The sequence below is a fragment of the Eucyclogobius newberryi genome, unplaced genomic scaffold (assembly GCF_026437365.1).
Source record: "Eucyclogobius newberryi isolate DKJ021-1_F unplaced genomic scaffold, fEucNew1.0.hap1 SCAF_8, whole genome shotgun sequence".
NCBI lineage: Eukaryota > Metazoa > Chordata > Actinopteri > Gobiiformes > Gobiidae > Eucyclogobius > Eucyclogobius newberryi.
This window is the reverse complement of record NW_027316500.1, coordinates 9,665,158-9,683,029: the sequence shown is the minus strand read 5'-3', so window position 1 is coordinate 9,683,029 and position 17,872 is coordinate 9,665,158. Positions and strand designations below refer to the sequence as shown.

General features: G+C 39.8%; 1 protein-coding gene across 1 annotated transcript in view; it reads left to right on the top strand.

Moving 5' to 3' along the window:
- The window catches only part of disc1 (DISC1 scaffold protein), a 96,900-nt gene extending 81,121 nt beyond the window's left edge, over positions 1-15,779 (top strand). Inside the window, exons 13-14 of the mRNA XM_072436989.1 lie at positions 9,748-9,872; positions 15,428-15,779. Of these exons, the coding sequence (XP_072293090.1) occupies positions 9,748-9,872; positions 15,428-15,632 (330 nt within the window). The 3' untranslated portion in view covers positions 15,633-15,779. The remainder of the gene's footprint in view (positions 1-9,747; positions 9,873-15,427) is intronic.
- Positions 15,780-17,872: the final 2,093 nt, after the last annotated feature.

Sequence of the window (17,872 nt, the reverse complement as noted above, 5' to 3'; positions counted from 1 at the left end):
TTTACTGACTGTTGGTTGATACTAACTGCAGCAGTATTGTAAAGAACATCATGTCAAATCCTCCGGCAGTTCTGACCAAGCCGAGCCACAAATGTTTTAATGCCATAGGCTGATTTACACTGGTGGTTTTAAAGTACATTTCATAGGGATTATTTATGTTGTTGTTGTTTTTTAGCACTTATTTACTCTGTGTACGAATTGGGCTCTACAAATAAACCTGCCTTGCCTTGGTATAGGTAAAGTTTCACTATGTAACTTCTCCGGTGGGGGATTCACCACATGCTCGTCTCCATGGAGATGTGGGATGTTCTACAGTTTGACATTATACTCGTCTTGCTTGTCTGTATTCAATTGGAGGTGGTTTTGTCGTGAAAACAAACACTTTGAATACGCATTTGAATGCATTGTCACCGTGAGCAGGCTCTCAACAGATTTGGTCTCCATGGTGATAGGTCAATGCTATACTCTGGAACATTCAGACAAAGCAATAAAATGTCCTTGGAGACCAGGAGGAGATGATGGGCAGGTCACAATAATAATTATACCAACTTATTTCCATATGTGAAATTGATTGTGTGTACGTAAAACTGTGAGATTTGTGTTGTAGACGTTATCGACACTACTTACTATTAACTAACTACTAAAATTTTAATTGTGCTATTAATTAATGTATTATTGCAGCTCATGTTTTAACGATCCTGCACTTTTTGAGTTGGGTCGTTTGGTATTATCCTGCTGTAGGGTCATTGTGTAAAGTCGTTTCAATATTATCATTTTTGTAACATTTTCTGTAGCAATATATCCTTATCGTGACAGGTTTAGGCGTCAGGTCTTCAAAAGTTATCGTGCACCTTTAGAAAATCAATATAACATACTCAAATACTGCAAAAGAGCGACAGCTAAAGGTTAGAGCGCTTTCCACAGAGACAAACACGTGTCTAAGCGTCTTTTATATATATCGTGGAGGATTATTCATTAAACCGCACACCAAACTGCAGAGACCCATCACCTCACACAACCTGCAGGACAGTATCAGACCATGATGCATTGCGGTAGGTAGGTAGGTAGGTGCCATGCTTAACACCGTCTCTGCCCGTCTGACGCGGTGTGGTGGCGGCGGCGTCTTTGTTTTGCAGTGCATCTGACCGCTTTCTCCTTCCTGTAATGACTTTAAGTAAATGATTTCCACTTAGCTTGTGCCAAGCCAATGCCCCGCTGCCACAATAGAGATTGATTTGGTGTGTGTCCTGGCTTCACTCTATTCTCTCCTAATCTCCGCTAATTGTACTTTTATCCTCTCAAGGTTGTTCGCTCCCGTTCTCATTTGGCCCCCGTGAAAAGTTGTTAATGCTCTTTGATTAGATATGGTAATCAGACAGTTTGATTAACACCTTACAGTGGCCGTTTTATAATCGGTTGAATTGTTATTTTTATGACCTATTTCCAGACATTATGTAACCCAATGTTTGTTTTTTACCCTTGTTTTCGTGTGTTTACGCCGGTGACAAAGCGCTCCCACTCGTGTGTCTCGTATTGTCAATCTGTCAAGAGCCCACTTCAGTCGCAACATTTTGAATAACATTTGTAATAACTCTTGTACTGTTCCCACTTGTACTTATTTTGAAAGTTGTGTATCGTTCTGCTGGAGCGGTTCTTTGAAGTGAAAAGTTGCCTTGACCTCAGAAAAACTGCAGGTGCATACTTCACTTGTTTCTTCTAAATAATGAATGTTCTAAAACGCTCTGTTTCTTCCAAAGCTCTGGTTAAGTGATGCCAATGATTGTAACCATGAAAAAGTAAAACATGATTAAATATTTTAGGTTTGTTATTTCATCTGCATATCAAGGTTGTCAGAATTCAATACTAAAACTATCGAACGTAGAACTGAAAAAAGAAAATAAATCCAGTGTTGTCCAGTAGCAACAGTCTTGATCTTTATTGGAGAACACATGGTTAAAGAATCCATTATTTTGAGTTGACAATTATATTCTATTGTTTAACACATTTAAAAACTATTTTTATATCTAATATCGAGTCTTAATATGGAAATCGAGTTTGACATTTTAGTCTTGTGTCCCAAACATGGGGGAGACCTGGGCGTGCTAAGGGGGTTGCCCAGTAACGAGGCGGTTGGTGGTTCCATCCAAGCTCAAACCAGTGCCTGCTTTTGTTGTGTCCTTTTGCAAGAAGCTTTAATGATAACATATTTCCCCTTCATAATGAAATGATCCATCACAATGTTTAATTCCATATTCATCGTTTATCTTTAAAAGCAAATAAAAATGTCTTTCAATCAGACATTTTATCGTATTTTCTGGAGTATAAGTCGCACTGGAGTGTAAGTCGCACCAGCCCAAAAATGCATAATAGAGAAGAAAAAAACATATATAAGTTGCACTGGAGTATGAAATGTGGTTGCAAGTGTGAAAATAACGAATAATATCACATATAAGTCGCTCCGGAGTACAAGTATACAAGTATAAATATAAGTTTAAGTCGCACCCCGGCCAAAACGGTGAGACTTATAGCCCGGAAAATATGGTATAATTTCTACTAACACAAAAAATGGACAAAAAAAAAAGTCTCAGTCACTTCTACTCACAGAGGATTTCATGTAAACCCGTCGACTAAAGGGACCCAAGCAGATCACTAACGATTAGAAACAAATGAATCTCGATCAAATGTGATAAATTGCACGGGCCTATTACATTTTCTATAATTCATAACCCTACAGTCTTTTCTGCTGTTCAAGAGTGTTCCCCAAAAAGTCCCCGTGCCTCCCATACAACCCCGCTTCCTTTTAACTACTTTACCAGATTAATCAAAAGCTTGTTAACTTTTTTTAGAGTTTGAAATTAAATTAGTTCCTTCATTATCAGGGCGCACGCTAACGACCTTTGGTATAATAATGCAGTGGTGTTATTGCTCAGCTTTGCCCACTCTGAGCCGAGCCGGGCCTAACAGCACCTATGGGACTCGCCGCAATTACATGCTGCCTCTCACTCATTATACTTTAAATAAACACATCCCATACACTTGTACTTACATAGAATTCATGAATAATTATCTGCCGGGTTATGGTTTAGTCATTATGGCAATCCGCAGTCAAAAGATCAACCAACCTGCGTATGTGTAGACGAGTGTACAACAGCAAATAGCCTGACTTTAGGGGAAACTCATGCATTTTACTGTTATTCAAAGCATGGTTTATTTACGTTTTAACTGACAAAGGTTTATTTTTTTATTGCAAATTTTTAGTTTACTCAAATACTATTTAAGAGCTTCGAAATCCTCTATAAATATATCATTTTTGTATCTAATATGTCAGCACAATCAAGCAAGACATTTAAACCTGGCTCTATCAAGTGTTTTGTTTTATATGGGTCAAATATGTGATTTCTTTGTATTTTTTACCCATAAAAAGCCTTATTTATGTATGAAAACATTAGATGATGAAAAGCTTGTGATACATTTTTTCTTACACTCGATATATATCTAAATTTAAGCAGTGTCCAGAACTGAGTAAAGTAGATCTGAACTCGAACACGACTAGATCAATCACGAAAAACAAAATAACCCAAGTCAAACTAAACTTGGACAAAACAAGGACAATATGACATCATTCCAGGACTGAAAGCTCTTGTACAAACACAAACATGTCAACATTGGGGCAAAACTATTGAATTGAACAAAAATTATTGAATGTTGTTAGATACTAATGATCAACACTAAAACTAGTATCGAAACTAGATACTTATTTGAGCTGGTATCAATACTGGGGAAATAAATCACATAAATGGGACAAAATTTGACCTACAAATAGATTTAGAAAGGTGTATAAAATATAATGTAAGATCACGTGGTAAAATAAAGGAAGCACAATTATTTAATTAGTTTGATTACGTTATTTAAATTTCATTGTGGTATTAAAATTGGTATTTAGTATCAAGCTTATTCCTTAGTATCACAATCTAGCATGATATTTGGGACACTGACTAAAACTAGGACTAAACCCGGAACTGAACCTGGGCCAGACCAGGACTAACAGGATAAAACCAAAGCCTACATGGGACTAAAATGGGCTTTAATCAGGTTTTAAGCTCCTGTAATGAAGACACTTGGACTAGAACCACAGTAAATTACTCTAGGAAATCTTGTAAGGAAATGTTTTATTGGAAAAAATCACTTTGTTTTGCTCCCAGCCATCATTACAGCCTAGTTTCTAACAAAGTGCCTTTCTGCCCACTGTGTGCTTCCTTTGTAGCCTGTGGTCCTATTGACTTTACAGAGATGGACTGCAGCCTGTGAAGTGTTGAGTCAATCCAGTTCACAAAGACTCTTATCTGCTGCTAACCCCGGCACTCACACTATAAACACTCAGACCAAATGCTGTGTGCATTTGAAGGTTAGCGCATCCTCTGTGACAAAAACATACAGTATTGTATTTGTTATGCACATTGATCCTTGTATAGTTTGTTTGTCATTTTTGTTCATTTTTCAGATTTCCAAAATATTCCATACCGTTTAGAGATAAAGGACTTTGGACAATTGTTTTTTCTTTCACTGAAGGGGCATGTATAACGAAAATAGATCTTCCTCGCGCTCCTTTTGTTTTGTTCGGATCTGTTTTAACACCGTGAAGATAATGACACATGGAAGAGTGAAATTGAATTGAATATTTAAACTACTTTAGGCCAAACTGACACAATCCTCCTGAATCTGGTTAATCTCTGTAAACCTTTTCTGAATGTACAACGTTGTTAAAAAGCCTAAGATGATTCATATAAATAGCAGACACTTTTGTTTGAATATTAGGAGTCATAGAAGTTACTCATTTGACGCTATTTTAGTGTATTTACAACAAAATAACAACACATTCTATCTAGGGCACAGAAAAAGTACCTACGTCAGCTTACATAGTGTATATAAGTGATATAGTAATGATTGTGATAGACCAGTGATATAGTAATGATTATGATAGGCCAGTGATATAGTAACGATTATGATAGGCCAGTGATATAGTAATGATTATGATAGGCCAGTGATATAGTAATGATTATGATAGGCCAGTGATATAGTAACGATTATGATAGGCCAGTGATATAGTAACGATTATGATAGGCCAGTGATATAGTAACGATTATGATAGGCCAGTGATATAGTAACGATTATGATAGGCCAGTGATATAGTAACGATTATGATAGGCCAGTGATATAGTAATGATTATGATAGGCCAGTGATATAGTAATGATTATGATAGGCCAGTGATATAGTAACGATTATGATAGGCCAGTGATATAGTAACGATTATGATAGGCCAGTGATATAGTAACGATTATGATAGGCCAGTGATATAGTAATGATTATGATAGGCCAGTGATATAGTAACGATTATGATAGGCCAGTGATATAGTAACGATTATGATAGGCCAGTGATATAGTAACGATTATGATAGGCCAGTGATATAGTAATGATTATGATAGGCCAGTGATATAGTAACGATTATGATAGGCCAGTGATATAGTAACGATTATGATAGGCCAGTGATATAGTAATGATTATGATAGGCCAGTGATATAGTAACGATTATGATAGGCCAGTGATATAGTAACGATTATGATATGCCAGTGATATAGTAACGATTATGATAGGCCAGTGATATAGTAATGATTATGATAGGCCAGTGATATAGTAACGATTATGATAGGCCAGTGATATAGTAATGATTATGATAGGCCAGTGATATAGTAATGATTATGATAGGCCAGTGATATAGTAACGATTATGATAGGCCAGTGATATAGTAATGATTATGATAGGCCAGTGATATAGTAACGATTATGATAGGCCAGTGATATAGTAACGATTATGATAGGCCAGTGATATAGTAACGATTATGATAGGCCAGTGATATAGTAACGATTATGATAGGCCAGTGATATAGTAATGATTATGATAGGCCAGTGATATAGTAATGATTATGATAGGCCAGTGATATAGTAACGATTATGATAGGCCAGTGATATAGTAATGATTATGATAGGCCAGTGATATAGTAATGATTATGATAGGCCAGTGATATAGTAACGATTATGATAGGCCAGTGATATAGTAACGATTATGATAGGCCAGTGATATAGTAACGATTATGATAGGCCAGTGATATAGTAACGATTATGATAGGCCAGTGATATAGTAACGATTATGATAGGCCAGTGATATAGTAACGATTATGATAGGCCAGTGATATAGTAACGATTATGATAGGCCAGTGATATAGTAACGATTATGATAGGCCAGTGATATAGTAACGATTATGATAGGCCAGTGATATAGTAATGATTATGATAGGCCAGTGATATAGTAACGATTATGATAGGCCAGTGATATAGTAACGATTATGATAGGCCAGTGATATAGTAACGATTATGATAGGCCAGTGATATAGTAACGATTATGATAGGCCAGTGATATAGTAATGATTATGATAGGCCAGTGATATAGTAACGATTATGATAGGCCAGTGATATAGTAATGATTATAATAGGCCTACTGGGTATTGAATTCTTTGACAATCCTGCTTCTATTGTAGCTGCTGAATGTAGAAGTATATTCGTCGTGGGATATTTCGAGATTCATTTTATCGTTGAAACGCCTCTGAACTAGAAGATCTCTGTCTGGGTAAAACCTTCCCAGTCATAACCCCGCAGTGTCTTCCTTGGTCTTCGAGTCTGATTTTGCACATCTATCTGACTGTATCAGGCACACAGCTTAAATTCTTTTCTAAGTATTGGATTTCACGCGCTTGACTTGTATTGCTTCGTCGCTTTGGGCTCATCGTTGCTTCTTCAGGACGATTACATCATCCCCCCCCAAAAAAACAACAACAACAGAGCTATTCTGGGACGCGCATGAGAGACATGACTTTGCTCTGACACCTTCTGACACCTTTGCGCTGCAGGGACTTCTTCTTATGCACCTGAAGCTATGAGTCAGATTAGACCCGGCCTGTGTGCTGTGTGACTGTTTACTTTTGTGTGTGTTTGTGCGTGAAACTAGGACAGCGAGTCTGCTGAGGGGCTTGTCCTAATTATGGCGGTCTGTATGGCCCTGCTGCACTCTGCCCCTGCACCACCGCCACATGCCCAGTGCTTTACCGCCATCGTGCACTATAACGCTCTGTAACGTACTCTTAAACACACTGCTGCCTCCTCAGGTGAAGCGGCCCGATGAGAGCGCACACGGTTCCCCTGCTGTTCAACTCGTTTTGACCTTGTTGTTTGGTCGAGCACATTTTTGACTCTTTGCGCTGCCTTGGTTTGTTATTGCAGTGGTTCTCGACTTGTGTCTTCTTCTTGCACGCTGAGCCCCCAAACGCGTGCAGGGTTGATACTTTATTAGGAATATATTGATTACCAGTCTATTGTTGAAGAGTACTATTGTATTTTTTTTATTTCAGTGATATTTATGTTCAAAATCATCAATTCAAGCTTAAAGGATGTAAAATGCACCACAAAAACCCTTTTATGTTCAAATCCTATTCAGTTTGACGATTTTAATTCAGAAATCATTCGCAAGTACGCCCTGGTCCCTTTACCCCTGGTTAGGAAACACTACATAATTGTACTATTACTGTTAGTAATACCTGTTACAGTATCTTATATATTTTGTGTATTTTTCAACTGTCAATAATGTGAAGATGTTAAAGGTGCACAATGTATCTTTGTCTAAGATGGACATGTTATTGCTGTACTTGGAATGTTCTACAGTTATATATTAAACCCCCTAGCTAATTACTGGTCAGCTCTGTGGAGAGGCGGCCTGTATGTTTCACAGGTATTTTTCGTTTTTCTAAGCAATGACATTTCCCTGGAGACAAGCAGGTGGTGAACCCCTGACTAGAAAAGTTGCATAGTGTTCCTTTAAATGACTAGTGCAACACTCTGACCTCATGTGGAGCTACACGAAAGAGCTGGAGAGCAAAGTTTGGCTTCACAATAATGTATCTTTTTCCACGTCCACAATAATTAACTTCTGTTCTGTTCAGACTGTCTCTTTGTGCATCTCATTGAGCTCCTTTGAAAAAGTCTTGAAAGATTATAGGACGTTTTGACAAATGTATCTTGTTAAAAGGACTTGTTGTCTTGTCACTTTTGTACTTACATTAGTGTGACTGCTGTTGTACAATGCCACTGTTGTAGTCTAGACAGTGATTGGTCATTACTGCTGTCAATCACCTGCCAGACTCAGACTGGTCTGACATTATTTACGCTAGACAACGGTCTGAGCTTTTGGCGGAATGAGCCCACAACTAATACGTTATAAACAGTAAAAAATATACTTTAGATTTACATAATACAACAGCTTATGATGCTGTACCAATGTGTCAACAAATACCAATGCTGCTACTTTTTAAATTACACATTCGAATTGATAGATTTTACTGGCTAGCAGGAAGCGCAAGCGTTTGACACAGTGTAGAACAGGGGTGGGCAGTTATTTTCCTCTGAGGGCCATATTCGAATCCAGGCCTGTAGCGGAGGGCCGGCCCGCGATCATTGGTGTGAAAAAAAAAATCCCAAAAATTAAATATCAAATAAAATATCACTTTTCTGTCAAATATAGGCTATTGAATATATTATTTAATTCATATCACCTCATATTTATTAAGGATACAAGTGCAGACAGATGCCTGAGGGCAAAAAAGGAAAAAAAAAATAAAATTACTTGGACAAGCATGGCGGGCCGGATTGAAAGGCCCTGCGGGCCGGATGTGGCCCGCGGGCCGTAGTTTGCCCACCCCTGCTGTAGAAGAATCGTCAGGGGACATGTTGTGTTCTCTGTATTTTAAGCTTCAAAACGTGTTTTATTACAATCAGACTCATATTCACAGAGAAATTTGTCTAATGAGGAAGTGAATCAAGACGCTGTGAAACACAAAGACACACGTGGAGAGCGAGCATGTGATATACTGGTCTGCAGTTTAGAACCTGCCGCAGTGAAATGAGACTTTCTTGGCCAGACTTGACCCAATTGTCCAAAGACAATCCGTGCATTACCACCGTGGACCATATTTTTGTGAAAATATCTCACAACGTAACACTCACTCGCTAAGCAACAAGCTCAGGATCAGATGACCCAGATGTGAAGATAAATCAGCTCACACAGGGTCATCAAGGACATAGGGGACAGTAGGGACAGAGGGGACAGTAGGAACAGAGGGGACAGTAGGGACAGCAGTGATGTGTTTACTTTTTGTTAAGCTTCAAAATGCTGTGTTTTTTTTACAATCCAACTCATATCACTTAGAAATTTGTCTAATTAGGTCCGCTGCACCGCGGCGAGACCCCCAGTTCAAAGGACAACCGGCGCATCACTACCGTGTACTAAATGTGTAAATATCTCATGTACAACGTGGGCACCTGCGGTTTATTGACAGGTGCGGCCCGTATATGTACAATTTATTTTTTCTTTGTAAATTTCGTTGGCGCAGCTTTTAGTCAGTAGCACTCTATTGCCCAAAAATTACGCATCAAAAAGTATGATTAAGGTGATTAAGTGATTAAATGATTAAGATACACTTTTGTCCATTTTGAGAAAGTTGACTGGCCAAACTTATCTATTCACAGGATTAAAACGACTCAAAATGCAAATAACTTGAATCGTCTGCCTTTTTTTTTACTTTCCAATCACTTATCTTACCATTTACTCATGTTTCATTGACTACTACTTCTTGCGATTCCAGGACGAGTGCAGCGAGTTGGGTGGAGCGGATCTGACGGAGCAGTGTGAACTCATCAGTGACAGACTCATGACTCTGGAGGAGGAGCTGCAAATGGCCATCCACAGCCAGGACCGAGCTTTAACTCATATCCTTTAAACACTGATGAATTACCTTCCGTTAACTGTTTCTGTGCTTGTTCAACGATGGGACCTACTCACCAAATACACATCCACTCACAAGTCTCCACTCACTGCTTTATCTGACTTCAGTGCTGCTTTGAAAAGGGGAGAATACCTGAGATAAACTGGATCTGAACTCGTCGGTCGTGGAAGATGAAGTTCAGTGGAGGTGATTAGAGGATGAGGATGTATCAGCCGTTCTTTCATTCAGCCAAAAGACAAGGCCAAGGGAGATACACAGGGAGATGTCACTGTAATGAGTCTGTCCTGTCATGGCTTAAGGCGAGAAACACTACATTTAGAAGAGGGATTTTTAACACACAGTGAAATGTGTCAGTGTTGGATTATTTAAACTTTGGTTTCATTAGTTTGATGTTTTTACAATTACAATTCTTATTAAATATTGTTTTGGAATACAGCTAACCTGGCCAAAGCCACATTAATATTATAGTGCTAATAAACTGAGCTCTGTCTGGAATGGCTGCTGTTGAAATGGTTCAGGAAGAGGAGATTTCAGCTGAATTTAAGTCACTCACAGCAGCCAATCGATTTGATTATGCTTTGATAATAAAGCTACTTAGTTTTTGGCTACACAAATGGCTACATTGTTACCAAAGATTATTATTTTTTTGTTCGAAAATATATATACGCTTTATGATCCGCCGGGAGCTGTAAAATGGTTCATCACGACTTTACACACATAGTGACATTTCCGTTTGCTGCTCGAGGTCAGATTACAATCAGATGCCAGAAAAACAGTAATAAGAAATATAAAATGTATAAATATATATTCTGATTCCGTATTCATGAGCAGCTCTTTAGTGGATGGTTAATTAGATGGAGACAATCTGTGTAACTTTTCTGGTGGAGGGCTACTTGTCCCTTTGAAGAGGTTATTGCTTTATCTGGAATATTCCGCACTACGGCATTAAAACTAATCCATCTGGCATTTAGTCAATAACAGGTGTCTTTATTGTACCCCGGAACACAGGCATTCTTACTGCGAGTGCGATGTCCACAGAGCAAACCTGTGACTTGACCTGCTTGTCTCCATGGAGATACGTTTAACCTGCAGAGATGGACAGATGGAGCATAGTGAGTTATGTAAATGCCTTTGAGGTGACACAGAAGATGTAGCTCTTACTGGATTGGCAGGACTTGAAATGAGAAGTGCTGCTTTATTCACTCCTGGTCCAAAGCCAATGGAGGAGCTGAGGGAGACAGAGAAATGTCACTATAATGAGTCCGCTCTGGCCGTATCTTAATGTCCATCCTTCTCCCGACCTGCCCACTGCTCCGGCTCTCATTCTGCTCCATGTGAAATTACAATATCAGTGATAATGACTAAAAGGAAGCTGCTCGGGCTGATTACGGGTCACAATACATCATTTTCAGAGCTAATTAGAAACCTGATTGGAAATAGATTGGTGTGTTCTTCCCTCTGCACCTACTCGAGATAAGACAGTGGTGGACATTTTTTAACATTACAATGGGAAAAATTGCCCACTTAACCTGCTTTGTCGTGCGTCGCCTATGGGCACTGACCAGGCATAACATTATGACCACCAACGGCATTCATTTTGGCTTTGTAAGGGTGGGCACTTCTGAACTTTACACGTAAAAATCCCATACAGATATGTAGGGTTTGTTAGTCTAATGGAGAATAATATGATCGTTTAATTTATTCATTAAAGATTATTAGAGAAATTAATAGGACTTGACTCATACAACCAAAATACCCAATGTTGGCCTTCATCGGGCTGAAAGTAAATATTTTGCCTGAACAGTTGATGTCAGGAAAAATTGGAAGTGGGATGATTCGAGCAAATCTGACAAGCGCCAACTTGTGATGGCTGGATGTCATCTGTCTCCAAACCCGCAGTTTAAGGACAGTCGCCAGCTGTAATATCTGTATTATTAACGTTTCAAAGACAGAACCCGCAGTTTAAGGACAGTTGCCAGCTGTAATATCTGTATTATTAACGTTTCAAAGACAGAACCCGCAGTTTAAGGACAGTTGCCAGCTGTAATATCTGTATTATTAACGTTTCAAAGACAGAACCCGCAGTTTAAGGACAGTCGCCAGCTGTAATATCTGTATTATTAACGTTTCAAAGACAGAACCCGCAGTTTAAGGACAGTCGCCAGCTGTAATATCTGTATTATTAACGTTTCAAAGACAGAACCCGCAGTTTAAGGACAGTTGCCAGCTGTAATATCTGTATTATTAACGTTTCAAAGACAGAACCCGCAGTTTAAGGACAGTTGCCAGCTGTAATATCTGTATTATTAACGTTTCAAAGACAGAACCCGCAGTTTAAGGACAGTTGCCAGCTGTAATATCTGTATTATTAACGTTTCAAAGACAGAACCCGCAGTTTAAGGACAGTTGCCAGCTGTAATATCTGTATTATTAACGTTTCAAAGACAGAACCCGCAGTTTAAGGACAGTTGCCAGCTGTAATATCTGTATTATTAACGTTTCAAAGACAGAACCCGCAGTTTAAGGACAGTTGCCAGCTGTAATATCTGTATTATTAACGTTTCAAAGACAGAACCCGCAGTTTAAGGACAGTTGCCAGCTGTAATATCTGTATTATTAACGTTTCAAAGACAGAACCCGCAGTTTAAGGACAGTTGCCAGCTGTAATATCTGTATTATTAACGTTTCAAAGACAGAACCCGCAGTTTAAGGACAGTTGCCAGCTGTAATATCTGTATTATTAACGTTTCAAAGACAGAACGCTGCTGCTTAGGAACCGGAACCATGCAGTATTGTTGCTTTATCAGTCCCACAATGAAGAAATGGGTTGAAATGCCAAAGTACAAAAGCAGCAATCAAGTAAAACGTTTAATTTAGATTACGATAAATATCAATGCAGAAAATATGCTTAATCTAACTGTTTAAAACATGCTTTGAATGCAGTAAATGTACTAAATGGATCCTAGATAACAATTAGAATAAAATAAAACAGTGTAAAAAGCTATCATGTGCAATACGTAATGAATACTGAAAAAATTAAACGCGCATTATTTTGTAGATTAGAGAACTTCCAAAAAACACATGTGGTCATAATGTTATGCCTCATTATTGTGCAGTGATTAAAGGCAAAAGCAACCAGCTAAACTTAGAAGTATGGACTATTCTGTGCGTCCTCCAGTGCATTTAGTGGGTCTCCTTCACATGTGATTAGAGGCCGGGCCCCCCCTGTGCTGGCAGAGGTCAGCCTTTCCCCTCTGTCCACAGGATCTGGATGCAGCCTGGCAGTCAGAGATGGACACAGATTGGGTCGCTCGTCTGCACCTCTCTGCTCTCATGTCCTCGCACGTCACTCATCTCTGCTTTTTGAAGTCGCTTGTCTGAGGCATGAGGAGACAGACAGAGATATCATTGTTATCATAGGTTTTATGTGGAGGCTGACAGGTAGTCCGTGGTTTAATAATGTAAACAAAAGGTCTATTTACTTTATTTATTTTATTCATTGGTGTGGACATAGCTGTGGCATTGGATGAAACCAGATGAGCTTATTAACACCTCTCCATGGGGGGTTATTACATTATGGGAGTTATTTGAAGGAATATCAATTGTAGACCAGTGTATGGGTTTGCCGATATATCAGGCTTTTATTTAAACACACTATTGGATAAACTGCCAGTTTGTAGTAAATTTTAATTATGAAAAATAATCAACACCGTTCATATCTGAACCAAAATATTTGTTCTGCCTAAAAAACGAAACAAAAAACATATTGGTTGATTTCTAAAATACAAAAACCATCCAAGAAATGATTGTATTGTGAGATTAAATCAATGCTGTTACTACCAGACTACAGACTATGTATACGGCAGTATTTTCATAATCTTGCAAACAATGCAGTGCCAACAAACGTCACTCACGTTTACTTATAAAGTAATACGAGAAAAACAAATTTACATTTTTGACCCAGCTAGAGTGCAGCTCATATATTGATAATATAATAAATACACCATAGACCACCTAGCGTAACTGCATAAGTCTTTTTTCTTTTTCTTTTTTCTACTGTTCAGACCTTTCTGCATCTGAAGGTGTCATTGGCTCGTGCCTCGGTCACATTTTGTTGTTTTCTCATTCTGTTGACTTTAGCAGCTTATTTTTCATTTTCCCGAAAACCTTGAAAAGTGACTCGGGCAACTATGTTGTCAGGCTAAGCCTATGCCACTGAATGCAGTACATACTATAAATAAACTTGTTTTTATTTTATTTACAGTAATAAAGAAATGTTATATGAAGAAGAAATAGGATGTAGATGCGTGACTTTGTGGTCTTTTCAGATGTTTGCCTTTCTGGGATTTTAGCATAACTTTGTCTACATAATTGGACATTCCTGTCTTAAAACCGCCTGATATCGTTCATGAGCAGCTCTTTAGTGGATGGTTAATTATAGATGGAGACAATCTGTGTCCGTTCACAGAGTAAAACGAGCCGCGGGCCCCATCTGCCGCCTCTGCGATGTCCCTCTGATTCACCACTTAAACCGGACACTCGCACCATTAATTTCATTTCGGGGAGCAGGTTAAACAATCCCCCTCCGTTGACGCCCTCTCTCCCGTTTCCCCGACGCCTCATGAATTATGAATCTTCTCTGTTTGGCTCCTGAACGCCCAAAGATGAAATCATGAATACTGAATCACGTGGGGTTAAATTGTCTATGACTTGATGATGCTTCCTGGTAATCTGTTTGAAGGGTTCAAATTGGAGGCTGATGACTTCATCACGGTTTTGGAATGTCCCATATCATTACCATTAACCGCCTGACCACAAGTGTCAAAATCCGCCCTGATTTTTGTCTGCAAGCGCCTCAATCATTTGCTCCTTTTCAATCGCCTTGCTTGTATTTATGTGCATTTTAAAGAGTCACCTCAGAAACCAACTATTCAAAATCAATGCGTGCATCATTTCCTATTGGCGCAGACACAGTTAGCGTTCTGAAACAATCTTCCTGTTTTAAAAGACCCATTTTAGGCAAAACTGAGCTTGTTATATTGTTGTTCCTTGTGTTGTATTTTGCGTTATTCACACTGTTTATCAGATCCTCTTCTCTGAAAGCTACGAAATGCTCCCCACACAAACCACCTCAAACTCGGGACTACAGGATACTAAACCCAAAACTAGACCGGGACTAGACCAGGACTAGACCAGGACTAGCAGAACAGGACCATACAAAGTCTACAACAGGACTTAAACCTGGACCAAAACAAGGGCACGTGTGAATGGACCCATGTACTTTATATTCTACTCCATTTTCCAAGCCATTTTTTGCTCTAATGAATTTTATTTTATGTCTTCCAATAAAAAGGACATTTTTACTGCTACTTTTCAACATTTACCTGGCAACCCTGTTTAATTTCTCCCTGTAATATCTATGAGTGAGGTCCAATTGTAGCTTGAAACACTGATTGGAGCCTGTCCCTTACAGTTACCATTGCTGTCTGTTATTTACATATAAATGCACTTGTTGATTGCCTTGACTCTGAACCGCACAGTCGCTGGAGAAGGAGGTCCAAAATGTGAAAACCACTTTGCAATCGATGCTCGCTCAGCTCCAAAAAGACGAGGAGGAGGAGGAAGACGATGAGATAAACAAGTTGGAGGATGACGACCTGATGGAAAACGGGCTGGACGAGGAGGAGGAGGAGGAGGAGGATGAGGAGGAGGACCAGTACTTTAGTGACAGCTGGGACATTTGAGACAGAGTTGCAGTGTTTTAAGGCCTTCGCTCCGGGACCTCTCTGCAGCGATGTCCATTAACCGCGCCCACATCTGCTCCCGATGCACCAGATTGCTTCCACCACAGCCGGGAAATGTCAATAAGTTCAACTAATTCAATCAATACAGAGAAAGCGTAAAATATTATAGGACTTTGCAGCATAAACGTGTGCGAGGAAGAGATCAAGAGTTAAGCCCTTATCACAAATGCATTTCTAAGTACATTGTGTGCCTTGTATTACTGTATTTTCTATGTCGTAATTACAGTTTTTCACTTTCTTAAATGGCTGATCAATGTTTTGTTGTCAGCGTTACATTTACAGTATTTATGTTCAATCTGTTACACCCTTTGGCACAACTGCAAATATCGATCTGTCATGTTTTTTTACGCAATACAACCAATCGTTTTGTATGCGAATGCAGTATTTTAAGCAAAAACATTTCTAAATGAATGGTCTTTGTGTAGCTTTACTGTGTCTCTGAATGAGTTCATGGAGTGTCATATTTCACTTTTTGTTTCACAGTTTGTTTTGTTGTGATGAAAAAAATCAGATTTTATTATTTATGTTTAAAAGTCTTAAATCCTGAAGCACAAGCTGACGTGTGTGACTTTGCATTGGACCAATCTATTAATAATCGTTTAATGGTGGGTAATTTTGGTGGGTTTTTTGTTTTTTATAACGACTTACCATTGTACAACCTAAACTAAAATCCTCTGCAGCTTGTGTAACGAGTAACTATTGAAATAAACACAATAGATTTGTTTGAAATGTTTGTTTGGGAAACCAGACGTTATCCAGACTGACTGTGGTGCTAATGTGAGCTAACTTGAAAAACTAAACACATTTTAATCCTTTATGAGGGGCAATATTTGGAAAATGTCTGTGTCGTATGTATTTTTGGTTTTCATGAAGGAAATTGAAAGAAGATAAATTATCATTGGATAAACAATCTCCTGTCTGTTTTTATTTCTCCTTTCACTTGTCTGATAACTCCATGCACTATATTAAGATATTTTAAATGTAGTTTTATTTCATTCTGTGGAGAAAAGTGAGAATTACTGGTAGTTATTGCAGTAATTGTATCACAAGAAGCAAAAACAAAAAGAACACAAGCAAAATTGCATGGTAATTATGCTCTTATAAGTGCATGTTAACAGTAATAATACTTTTATTTTATGTTATTACAACTACTATTGCTACTACTACTACTACAACTAGGGAGAAAAAGCTGTGCCTCACAGTTGAGTCTAGCATGTTGTATCCCGTCCTGCTCGCCTGGGCCATGTGGAGTGTGCACAGGTGCGAGCTTCTAGGCAGGTGGGCCAGAAGGAGGGGAGTGACCCAGTCAAGGAGTGACCCAGTCAAGGGGTGACCCAGTCGAGGGGTGACCCAGTCGAGGGGTGACCCAGTCGAGGGGTGACCCAGTCAAAGAGTGACCCAGTCAAGGAGTGACCCAGTCGAGGAGTGACCCAGTCAAGGGGTGACCCAGTCGAGGGGTGACCCAGTCGAGGGGTGACCCAGTCGAGGGGTGACCCAGTCGAGGGGTGACCCAGTCAAGGGGTGACCCAGTCGAGGGGTGACCCAGTCGAGGGGTGACCCAGTCGAGGGGTGACCCAGTCAAAGAGTGACCCAGTCAAGGAGTGACCCAGTCGAGGAGTGACCCAGTCAAGGGGTGACCCAGTCGAGGGGTGACCCAGTCGAGGGGTGACCCAGTCAAGGGGTGACCCAGTCGAGGGGTGACCCAGTCGAGGGGTGACCCAGTCGAGGGGTGACCCAGTCAAAGAGTGACCCAGTCAAGGAGTGACCCAGTCGAGGAGTGACCCAGTCAAGGGGTGACCCAGTCGAGGGGTGACCCAGTCGAGGGGTGACCCAGTCAAGGGGTGACCCAGTCGAGGAGTGACCCAGTCAAAGAGTGACCCAGTCGAGGAGTGACCTAGTCGAGGAGTGACCCAGTCCAAGAGTGACCCAGTCGAGGAGTGACCTAGTCGAGGGGTGACCCAGTCGAGGAGTGACCTAGTCGAGGAGTGACCCAGTCGAGGGGGGACCCAATCGAGGAGTGACCCAGTCAAAGAGTGACCCAGTCAAGGAGTGACCCAGTCAAAGAGTGACCTAGTCGAGGAGTGACCCAGTCAAAGAGTGACCCAGTCGAGGGGTGACCCAGTCGAGGAGTGACCCAGTCGAGGGGTGACCCAATCGAGGAGTGACCCAGTCGAGGAGTG